The sequence below is a fragment of the Pelophylax lessonae genome (genome assembly GCF_965119305.1).
Source record: "Pelophylax lessonae genome assembly, chromosome: 11".
Lineage (NCBI taxonomy): Eukaryota > Metazoa > Chordata > Amphibia > Anura > Ranidae > Pelophylax > Pelophylax lessonae.
Window position 1 is genome coordinate 92,665,730 of NC_138778.1, and position 12,632 is coordinate 92,678,361.

The window sequence follows — 12,632 nt, forward strand, 5'->3', positions numbered from 1 at the left end:
GGCTGGCCAATATCCAAGGGTATTCGGTGTACCGGAAGGACAGGGTAGGAAAAAGAGGGGGAGGGGTATGTCTCTATGTCAAGAACAATATAAAGGTGATAGAAAGGAGTGACATTACGGATGGGATGAGCATGGAGTTAGAATCTGTGTGGGTTGAACTCCATAGGGAAGGAGAAAAGGGGAAAGTAATTGTGGGGGTTTGCTATAGGCCACCTAACCAAGGGGAGGAGGTAGAGCTGGAATCCTTAGCACTAATGAGTAAAGTGGCAAAATTGGGATCAGTCATCATATTGGGGGACTTCAATTATCCCGACATTGACTGGGATGAGGGGACTGCACACTCACAGAAGGCCCGCCTATTCACAGAAACCTTACTGGATAATTACATGTCACAGTTGGTGGATTCTCCGACTAGAGAAAATGCAGTCCTGGATCTATTGATCACTAATGACCCAGACATAATCTCGGAGGTAGTAGTTCAGGACAACCTGGGCTCTAGCGATCACAGGATGATCACATTTAGTATAAATAACAATATAACAAGGCAAGTGGGGAACATAAGAACCCTAAACTTCAGACGGGCAAACTTTCCAAAATTGTACTCATTGATGGAAAGGGTAAACTGGGACCAAACCCTGGGATCCCTGACCACAGAGGAAAAATGGGAATGCTTTAAGAACATATTAGGCAAAGGCATCTTGCAGTGCATTCCTATGGGAAATAAATTTAGAAGAGACAAAGCCAAACCTGGCTGGCTAAACCGTAGCGTTAAAAAACGTATTAGGGGAAAAAAATTGGCCTTCAAGAAATATAAATCAGAGGGCACTGTATTGGCTTTCGAGCAATACAAGGAGGCAAATAAGAAAAGTAAACACGAAATCAAAATGGCTAAAATCAACTTTGAGAGACAAATAGCGGAGGATAGTAAAAAAAACCCAAAGAAATTCTTTAAATATATCAACAGCAAAAAAACTAGGGCAGAGCATATTGCACACATAATTAGCGATGATGGGGGGATGGTTACAGAGGACACTGAAAAAGCAACCGTGCTGAATGCTTTTTTCTCGTCAGTCTTTACACAGGAAACGGAGGGGTACACTGACCATGACTGTATGGTTAGTAGTAATACACAGGATTTGCCACTATGGCTAACAGAGGGTGAAATCAGGGAAAGGCTGGATAAACTTAACACAAACAAATCACCAGGACCGGATGGCATACATCCGAGAGTACTCAAGGAACTCAGTAAAGTTATATCGAGACCACTGTTCCTGATCTTTGCTGACAGTATTAGGACAGGAGATGTACCAGGGGATTGGAAGAAAGCTAACGTGATTCCGATATTCAAAAAGGGCCAGAGGCATATCCCGGGAAATTATAGGCCTGTCAGTTTGACATCAATAGTATGTAAACTTCTGGAGGGGATGATAAGGGACTATATCGTAGAGTTTGCTAAAGACAACAACATCATCAGCAGTAATCAGCACGGGTTTACAAATGGGCGTTCTTGTCAAACCAATCTCTTAGCATTCTACGAGGAGGTTAGCTGTGAGCTAGATAGGGGCAGACCAGTAGATGTGGTGTACTTGGATTTCGCTAAGGCGTTTGATACAGTTCCCCACAAGCGCTTAATTTATAAAATAAGGTCTGCAGGTATCGACAGCAGAGTTTGCTCTTGGATACGGAATTGGCTTAAAGGGCGTGTCCAAAGGGTGGTAATAAACAGCGCATACTCAGACTGGTCTGAGGTTGTAAGCGGGGTGCCCCAGGGCTCAGTCCTGGGACCAACCTTGTTCAATTTATTCATAAACAGCATTGAGGACGGGATCAGTAGTGCGTTATCAGTTTTTGCAGATGACACAAAATTGGCCAGGGCAATAACTGCACAGCATGAAGCAGATATCCTACAGAATGACCTGGACAAAATTACAGAGTGGGCAACGACATGGCAAATGAGGTTTAACGTGGAGAAGTGTAAGGTTTTGCACTTGGGGACTAAAAACATAAAAACACAATACACGTTAGGAGGGGAACCCTTGGGGGAATCAAAAATGGAGAAGGATCTGGGAGTCTTGGTTGATGATAGATTAGGCAACAGCATGCAATGTCAAGCGGCAGCTGCCAAAGCCAGCAGAATATTAGCATGCATAAAGAAAGGGATGTATTCCAGAGATAAGACTATAATCCTTCCACTTTATAAAACTCTGGTCCGACCGCATCTGGAGTATTCTGTCCAGTTCTGGTCGCCAGTCCTCAGGAGGGATGTGTTGGAGCTGGAGAGAGTCCAGAGAAGGGCAACTAAACTAATTAGGGGATTGGAGGACCTTGACTATGAAGAGCGTCTACAATCGCTCGATTTATTCTCCCTGGAGAAGAGACGTCTGAGGGGGGACATGATAGCAATTTATAAATATCTTAATGGGGATCCCAGCTTAGAAAAAAAGCTGTTCATTCGAAGGGATTGCATGAGGACTCGAGGGCATACAATGCGATTAGAGGAGAAGCGTTTTAACCACAGGCAACGTGGGGGGTTCTTTACTGTTAGGGCTACAAGATTGTGGAATTCTCTACCACAAGAGGTGGTTTCTGCGGGTAGTATGGTGGCTTTCAAAAGACTCTTAGACTTACATCTCAAGGACCAGAACATTCAGGGGTATGTGAGATGATTACAGCCACACACACCTACACAGGTTGAACTGGATGGACTATTGTCTTTATTCAACCTCACCTACTATGTAACTATGTAACTATGTAAGACTAGCATGCCACAAAAAACAGACGACAGATCGTTCGATAATCTTATCGTGTGTACTGGGCTTAACTTTGTTTATTTGATTTGTTTGATGCGCTATTATGGTGTACTTTATTGCTTACCAGCTATAACCTGCTATTCTTTTTAGATTTAATTTTATTTAAAGGAGCAGCGCACCACTTTTGTATATGCATTTATTCTAACAGGGGTCTCTATTGCACAAGGTGCAGGCATGAGGAGAGTTCATAAGACAGAGCACTCCAAAGAACTACCTCACTCCCCAAGCCCCCAAATTCCCCTCTCACTAGTACAGCTCTGCCTCCAGCACAGACTTTACTCTGCCAATACAGATCTTCCTACTCCGTAAATCTGCTCACCAAATCAGGCATTGCGGAGGGAGGGGAACTCCTGTCATGTGACCAGAGCCAAGGAAGAGTTCAAATGAACCTCCCTCTTTCTAAACTGTCGCTGCCCATCTCTTAAGTCTGACAGGCAGCAGGAGTATGGCTGCAGTGCTTTAGGTGCTCAGCAACTGTCAGCGTTAGCTGCATTGCTGCAGACACTCTGGGTGGGATTGGACCCATCTCCCCCCCCCCCCTGCTGCAAACATAGAAAACAAAGAAAGCTGAGTACAGAGCGATATCCGCAGCTTAGTAACTTTATTGAATCCAAAAAGGCATCCACTGGGTGTCACATGGTTAACTAAGTGGAGGAGAAGAGAAGGATCCAGAATCCTCAGACAGCTGCTGCAATGCAGCCTCAACCCAAAGCCAGTGTATGAGAGCAGCCAGCAATAGTAACACATATTCATTGTGGACGGGAGCTGGGAAAGGAGAAAGGCACAGCATGTACTAAACTGTCACCATGTATGGAACACAGGCAACACATTTCTGGGCTTTGTAGCCCCGTTTTAAAGCCAGACTACATGTAGGTAGATCCTTTTTTTCAGATTAGATTAAATAAAGTTTCTAAACTGCTTGGGGCTCTACTTTCTTTGTTTTTCCTGTTCTGAGGTAGGACCTTCCCAAGGTGGTCATGGTGGTGCTGCATTTGATGTACGGCTTACCCCTGTTAATGCAAAAAAAAAAAAGAATAAAACACACCCAATCATCTACTGATCTGTTTTACAGATGCTGCAATACTTCTTGTTTATGACTACATAGAGGAACTTTGTCCCCTTGGACTTTATTCTGCTCTACACCAGTTTTTTTTTTTTTTTAGCCCTACAATTTTTATTTTTGGTTTACCCTGGTTCACACATACTGTAACTGCTCACACCACACAGCCAGACACGTCACTTCCGCATTTTCTAGTTCAGCAACACAACTACCTGCATCGCCTCCAGCATGCTCACCTGAAAATAAAGTGATCAAGAAAGTGGAACCAAAAAGTAGTAGACTGGTCTACCTGGTTGTGCTTGGTGGCATAAATGTACTCTTCATAAGAGTAGCTAAAAATAAAAAAAATACAAAGCCCACGTGGGTAAACAGAAAGCAATGATTAAACATACAGTATTTGTATTTTAGCTACCTGAAATTCAACTTTAAGATTTGTAGCCATCTTGCGCAGCTGGGGTGGATAGACCATAAGAATATGGACATTACTTTACAGACCCTTTGGCAGGTGAAACACTGTGTGTGCTTTAGTTGTGTATTTAGCCTTTTAGCTAGACTTTCTTTTTATTGTACTTGAGTTATACAAAAAGAGGATTCTACTCTGTAAGGTAGTGGGGGGGGGTTTGGTGCTAAGAAATCTGGTTCTCTTTGATGTCCTTTCATATTGTGATTAGAGTATCATGTTGTCTGTTACATAGGCAGAAGATCCCCATCCTGGAGAACCATACAGAGGGGGGACCTTTGAAGCTTACCTACCTGATAATGGAGAAGGGAAGAAGCTGTTTTTGCTTTTAGAGAAAGCTTTGAACCAAAACTTAACATTTAAAATTCAATCAAACAAGGATGACGTTTTTGTAACTTGGCATAAAATTCCTCATAAAACTTCCGTACATGGAGGGAAGTCAATGTAAGTATGGCCTGAAGTTTCTAGTGCTTGAGTTTCACTGTGTTTATTAATAATGTACTAATTTGGAAATGCCTATCTGTTTCTCTCTGGCACCATTATACAGTGGGTATAGAAAATAATCAACCCCCCCTTTAAAATAATCACATTTTGTTGCTTTGCAGGCTGAAATGAAGACAGACAGTTTTTGTTTTATCCAGCTGTATTTACTCAGTGCAACTTATAACATCCAAGTGAAAGATATAACACCAACATGGCAGAAAAAAAATTAAGTAAAAACAGAATCACTGAGTTGTAAAAAGGATCACCCCCTTATGTTAGTATTTTGCTGGACCACATTTTGCTTTAATTACAGCCTTTAGTTTGTTGGGATATGTCTCTACTAACTTTGCACATCTAGACTTTGCAATATTTGCCCCCTCTTCTTTGCAGAACTGCTCAAGTTCAGTTAAATTTGATGGTGACCGTTTGTGGACTGCTCTCTTCTAGTCATTACACAGATTTTCAATGTGGTTTAAGTCTGGGCTCTGACTAAGCAATGGAAGGGCATTTACCTTTTTTCCTCTTCAGTCACTCTGTGGTAATTTTTGCTGTGTGCTTCGGACATTGTCATGCTGGAAGGTAAACCTTGTTCCCATTGACAACTTGCTGGCAGAGGGCAGCAGATTTTCCTCAAGAATTTGACGGCATTGCCCCATCCATTTTTCTTCTATTCGGAACAAGTGCTCCAGTCTCTGACACAGAGAATCACCCCTATAACAGGATATTACCATCTCCATGCTTTACTGTAGGAATGATGTTATTTGGATGGTATGCCGTATTGGATTTCCCCCAGACATATTGTTTGGTGTTGAGGACAAATAATTCAATTTTACTCTCATCTGACCATAACACCTATTTCCACGTGGCCTCAGAATCTACAAGGTGTATTTAAGGTGGTCTGATGAGACTTAAATTAATTATTTGGTCTCAACACCAAACGATATGTCTGGTGAAATCCATTACAGCTCACCATCCAAATTACACCATTCCTACAGTAAAGAATGGAGGTGGTAACATCTTGTTATGGGGGTGATTCTTTAAAGCAGAAACTGGAGCACTTGTCAGGATAGAAGAAGAATGAATGGGGCAAAATATCAATAAATACTTGAGAAAAATCTGCTGCTTTCTACCTGAAAGTTCTCAATGGGAAGAAGGTTCACCTTCCAACATGACAATGACCAAAAGCACACAGAAAAAATGATCACAGAGTGGTTGAAGAAGAAAAAGGTGAATGTCTTTGCATTGCTTAGTTAAAGCCCAGACTTAAACCCCATTGAAAATCTGTGGAAGACTGCAGTCCACAAATCGTCACCATCAAATTTAACTGAACTTTAGCAGTTCTGAAAAGAAGAGTTGGGAAATATTGCAAAGTCTAGATGTGAAAATTTAGTAGAGACATATCCCAACAGACTAAAGACTGTAAATAAAGCAAAAGTTGATCCAACAAAATACTGACATAATGGGGGGGGGGGGGGGGGGATCCTTTTTCTGTTTTTTTATTTTTTGGATGTTATAAGTTGCACTAGTAAATACAGCTGGATAAAACAAAAACTGTGTCTGTCTTCATTTCAGGCTGCAAAGCAACACAATGTGATTATTTTAAAGGGGATGATTATTTTCTATATCCCCTGTATCTCTTTAGGGCAGTGAATCTGTGTTCAGGCTATGGGCATTGAAGTATTTAAATATAACATGATATCAAGCAGTAAATTAATAAAAAAAAAACAAGACCTGCTTGACCTCTGTAACTGTAAGCATTGTGGAGCAATTAATCACATTGCACAGTAGAAATGTTGTATCAGCAGCTCAGCTCCCCCTCCTAAGAGCTATCCATTCGGGAGGTACAGCTGGTCTGCACAGCCACATGCAGCCATCCTGTTTAAATCAATCACAGGCTGTTGTTGTATGGATTTTTACTGATCTGCCTGCACATCCCTAAGTGGACAGATGCACGGCTCTGAATGAAAACAGACTGTGTTAGAAGCCATGCATCAGTCCTGCACAGATGTAAGCTTGGGGATGTGCATGAAGATCAGTCTGTGCAGACATCTATGCTTCATGAGTGGATAAACCCAGCCCTTTGCCCAGATGTACAGATCTGTGCACCGGTGTGACTGAGCCCTAACAGTGACTGGGCAAAGGCTCAGACTTCAAATCTTTCTTTGATCTTTCTGACAGTCTTTGTAATGTTAAATATGGCCATAACAAAGCATGGTTAATAGCCCCTGCTTTGTAACTACAATATACAGTAGATTAGAAGGCTGTTACGTCACTATTGGGAGAGGATAGCAGGTTATGCTGATCTATCTGAGGGTGTGACTTGGGTTCTTCTACTATGAATTTTGAGAGTAATTTGCTTCATAGTTTTTTTAGCTACAAAGACTGGCCATAGGTTCATTTTAGCAAGAGAAGAGGACTAAACTGAAAAGGTAACATTTAAAGGTGACCCAAGAAAGAAAAAGTGGAACAATTGGGAAGAAAGAGATTGAGGTGCTGCATGCTCCCTGAAGGTGTAAAACTAAAGGCATAAGGTTTTCTAACTTAATGCATTCTCTGCGTTAAGGTAAAAAACATTCCAATATATGCCCACCCCCCCCTCCCCCCCGGAAACACTTATCTGGCTCCTCTTATGACCCAGTGCTGTGCTTGTCTGCAGCAGTTTTGCTCTCTCTCACCCTTTTTTACAAAACAGAGGCAGCAGCAGTAACTATTGGCTCCTGCTGCTGTCAATCAAGGGAGTGGGGGTGGAACCAAGCCACGCTGTGTGTGTCTATAGATGTACATGGCTTGGCTTGGGAGCTAGTCTGTATAAGTGCCCAATAGCACATGGCTTGCTATAGGGGCACTCAAAGAAGAGGAGTGGAAAGCAGCGGCGGGGGACCCCAGAAGAGGAGGTAAGGGGCTGCTCTGTGCAATATGATTGAAGAGCAGGTAAGTATAATTTGTTTATTATATTAGGAAAAAAAAATGATGGCTTTACAACCGTTTTAAGGATTCCTCCTCCATTAGCCCTCACAGCAAAAATACAATTTAAGGCTTTATATTACACAGTAGGGCTGGGCGATAAAGCGATACCGATATGTATCGCGATAGTCAGGGGATCGATAGCAATACAAGACTTGGAACGATAAAACGAAAAGTCCGCTCCGACGGGTTTAAGCTTTAAAAATGGCGCCGCCCGTCGCATACACGTCACCGCGCACGTGCCGCCGTCGCTCGGGAGAGGCCGGGAATAGCCGAAGTTACACGAGCGGCAGCGGCGCGTGCGCAATGACGTGGCGGCGCCGGCGGCGCCATTTTTAAAATGAAGGCGCCTCTGGAACAGGTAAGTGAAACAGCTTCACTACCAGCCATTATGCAGGGCTGCGGGCACACTACAAGGGATGCAGTGCTGCCGGCATGGTCTACCTGTACCATGCCCACAGCACTGCATCTCCTGTAGTATGCCCACAACCCCGGATCCTCTTGTACCATGCCAGTACCCTGCATTCTCCTGCACCATGCCAGTACCCTGCATTCTCCTGCACCATGCCAGTACCCTGCATTCTCCTGCACCATGCCAGTGCCCTGCATTATCCTGCACCATGCCAGTCACCCTGCATTCTCCTGTACCATGCCAGCACCCTGCATTCTCCTGCACCATGCCAGTACCCTGCATTCTCCTGCACCATGCCAGTGCCCTGCATTCTCCTGCACCATGCCAGTACCCTGCATTCTCCTGCACCATGCCAGTACCCTGCATTCTCCTGTACCATGCCCGCCGCCCTGCATTCTCACCCTAGGGTCCTTATTTTAAATGGGTAATAAAAAATATCAATAATTATCGATATCGACCGATATGAAACACTGATATCGTGATACAGTTTTCAGCCATATCGCCCAGCCCTATTACACAGGGTTATAAGAGAGAGAGAAGCAATAAAGTAAATTGCATAACATCCTATGTAATTGCTGTGGAGCCAATTACTCCATGATGATTGGCCTAGACATTAGTAGTCTGTAGGTTTAAGTGTGTTAGAACACCATAGGTCTTTTTAACGAAACTTCTTTTGAAATGAGGATGGAAAAACTAGAAAATCCTATACAAAAGATTCTATGTATCACTCACAATTGTTATTAGACCCAAGTCCATTTTGCTTGAGTTTGCCGTAAAGATTTCAAGAAAATAAGAACTACATAATCCAGTGGTGGTCCAAAGGTAGGCTCGGCTCTATAGAATAAGTTAAAAAGCTACTGATCTTAAAAAATAATACAAATGTTATCAATTCAGTTATTGGCAGTAGGAGCCTGGTTTAGGTTCTTCCCTTTCCATTGTACATTCTAAACAAGAATTTTACAACCGGAATAAGGAAAATATGATCAAGCCTTATTATAATATGGCAGTGTATAGATGTATGAAAATGCGTTTTTGTGTTGGATATTAATAAAAAAGGTATTTCAGCCATTGTGTTTGTTGTAAACAGGAAAGGATACCCAGATTCACAGTACATGAAGAATACAATAGCTTTACTGAAGACCTTGGGTATTGAATGAGAAGAGAACAACTAATCTGCAACCAAAGCAGAGAGTAACATTTGTTTCTACTCTTTTTATATATGCTTCCTTTGTACTTGAGAATCAGTATACATTTATGATAAGCTGAATATTGGAAATTTTAAACTGTTAAAAGCAACATGATTGTTAAATGTGTGACTGTCTTACAGGCCTTGCCAATGAATAGACTCCACCAGTCAATGAAAATCTATAGGCAGGATCCAGTACTGTTCTAAATCTGTCATCGACCTATATTACTGTGCCTTCATAATAGAGAAAAGCAAATCTATTGGGCCGTTTACTGAAAGAGTTGGGAATCTTCACTCAAAAAATTGTGAATACTCACTTTATTTATGCAATCATGTGAAAAGCATATTCACACAGTTTGGTATTTAAAGCAGAACTAAAGGGAGCTATACTTGCCTTTCCTCCAATGGTCCACACCAGCATCTTCTTCTGTCTTGCAGTCTTTGGCCACCTTCATTGGTTGGCACAGGATTGTATCACTCCTGCGTCATCCTGGCATACAAAGATCAGGCCGGCACTGTAATCTGATTGGACAAGTAAAGTGAATATTAGTATTTGACCGAAGTTTCACAACTCAGTTAGCAAATCATTCTCACTGTAACATCGTCAATCGTCTATCCAGTTCAACCTGTGTATGTGTGTGTGTGTCAGTGACGATAATCTTTTATTATATCACTGTTTGTTGTTTTCTTTGAGATGCACGTCCAAAGGTTTTTTTAAAGTATCCATACTCCCTGCTGATACCACCTATTGTGGAAGAGAGTTCCACATTCTTACCGCCCTGACAGTGACAAACCCCTTACGCAACCTAAGGTTAAACCGCTTCTCCTCCAATCTCATTGTGTGGCCACGTGTCCTCTTACACTCCCTGAGACTTAATAGTTTTTTCCTATCCTGGGGTCACCATTGAAGTATTTGTAAATTGCTATCATGTCCCCTGTCAGGCGTCTCTTTTACACCTAGAATAAATTTAGAGCTTGTAGTCGCTCCTCGTAATTAGGGCCTTCCAGTCCCCTAATTCGTTTTTTTGCCCTTCTTTGGACTCACTCCAGCTCCGGCACATCCCTTCTGAGGATTGGTGACCAGAACTGGACAGAATACTCTAGATGTGGCCGGACCAGAGTTTTGTAAAGTGGCAGGATTATAGTTTTATATATATCCCCTTTTTAGTGCATGCCAATATTCTGCCCGCTTTGGCAGCTGCTGCTTTACATTGCATGCTATTGCTCAGTCTGTCTTCCACTAGGACCCCCAGATCTTTCCATCCTTGATTCCCTCAGTGGTTCCCCCCTTAGTGAGTAGTTTGCGTTTATCTTTTTAGCCCCCAAGTGCATTACCTTACATTTCTCCACATTAAACCTCTTTTGCCATGTAGTTGCCCACTCCATTATTTTGTTCAGGTCATTCTGTAAGATTTCTATATCCTGATGTGAAGATATTGCCCTGCCTATTTTTGTGTCGTCTGCAAAAACTGAGATTGAGCTATGTATCCCATCCTCTATATCATTTATGAATACATTAAACAGAATAGGTCCCAGGACAGAACCTTGGGGTACCCCACTTACCACTCCAGACCAGTCTGTGTACACTTTATTTATCACCACCCTGTGACTAGTTTTCTGTCCAAGAACAAACCTTATGGATGATGCCTGCAGACCTTAGCTTGTAGATTAGGCGTTTATGGAGAACTGTTTTAAATACCTTTGCAAAATCCAGACACACCACAACCACAGGACTCCCCCTATCAAGATGGCAGCTCACCTCCTCGTAGAATGTTTACAGATTGGTATGGAAAGAACGTCCCTTTGTAAACCCATGCTGATTACTATTAATGATACTGTTTTCCTCAGCAAATTCTTGGATATAGCCCCTCATCATCCCCTCCAATAATTTACCTACTATTGATTTCACGCTGACTGGACTGTAGTTCCCCAGAATATGTCTTTGCCCTTTTTTTAATATTTGTACCACATTTGCTTTTTTTCCAGTCAACTGGAGACCTCACTTGGAGTATTGTGCGCAGTACTGGAGGCCATATCTCCAGAAGGATATAGATACTCTAGAGAGAGTTCAGAGAAGAGCTACTAAACTAGTACATGGATTGCAGGAAAAAACTTACCAGGAAAGGTTAAAGGACCTTAACATGTATAGCTTGGAAGAAAGAAGAGACAGAGGGGATATGATAGAAACTTTTAAATACATAAAGGGAATCAACTCGGTAAAGGAGGAGAGCATATTTAAAAGAAGAAAAACTACCACAAGAGGACACAGTTTTAAATTAGAGGGGCAAAGGTTTAAAAGTAATATGAGGAAGTATTACTTTACTGAGAGAGTAGAGGATGCATGGAATAACCTTCCTGCAGAAGTGGTAGCTGAAAATACAGTGAAGGAGTTTAAGCATGCATGGGATAGGCATAAGGCTATCCTTCATATAAGATAGGGCCAGGGACTATTCATAGGATTCAGATATATTGGGCAGACTAGATGGGCCAAATGGTTCTTATCTGCCGACACATTCTATGTTTCTATGTTTCCATGTTTCTAGGGTTAGGTCCCAATTGATGCTCTCTAGTATTGAGCGCAGTTCACAAAAGTTTGCTCTTCTGAAGTTTAGGGTTCTTGTGCTCCCCTCCTGCCTCCCGCTCATAATCAAATAAATACATCTAGCAATGCATTCTTTCTAGTAGGAGAATCCACCAATTGAGACATGAAGTTGTCCTGTAAGACATTCATAAAATATCAGGTCTGATGCTTAGGACCTGCCTGCCAGAAAAGTCATACAAGCTGTCATTGAGGACCAGAAAGCAAGTGGTTCTATTTATCATAATAACCTATTTTACCTGCAGAACCTAGGATCCTTAGTCTTTCCATTCCACTTTTGGGCTCATCTGCAATGAAAACCCCTCTCTAGATTTACAGTTTGGGAGTACGTGTTTCAAAACCCCAAAAATAGTGATTATTTGTACAAACTTGTCAAAGTATTTGGGAATAGAGGGATGTGATAAAATCTATTGCACTCACTAGCAATTTAGCAGGATACGTTAACAAGGCTTACATAAGTATAGGAGCCTGAAATTACATAAATTTATTTGAAAGGTACCAACATCCAAAATTAATGTGAAATGGGAAAGGAAAAACCAGGACCTTACCTCCCCAGAGAGGTCCAGGGGGAACAGGGGAATGGAATTGGGGGGAATAAAGAAAAATAGATTTTTAGGGTACCATAAAATGGATAAACCAAAGAATAGAAAAGTAGTTT

The 12,632-nt window shown here is 42.0% G+C and overlaps 1 protein-coding gene across 1 annotated transcript in view; it reads left to right on the forward strand.

Annotated features, from left to right (window-relative positions):
* LOC309566370 (uncharacterized protein) overlaps nt 1-9,861 on the forward strand; it is an 83,076-nt gene extending 73,215 nt beyond the window's left edge. Inside the window, exons 4-5 of the mRNA XM_082271497.1 lie at nt 4,566-4,774; nt 9,277-9,861. Of these exons, the coding sequence (XP_082127623.1) occupies nt 4,566-4,774; nt 9,277-9,346 (279 nt within the window). The 3' untranslated portion in view covers nt 9,347-9,861. The remainder of the gene's footprint in view (nt 1-4,565; nt 4,775-9,276) is intronic.
* Nucleotides 9,862-12,632: the final 2,771 nt, after the last annotated feature.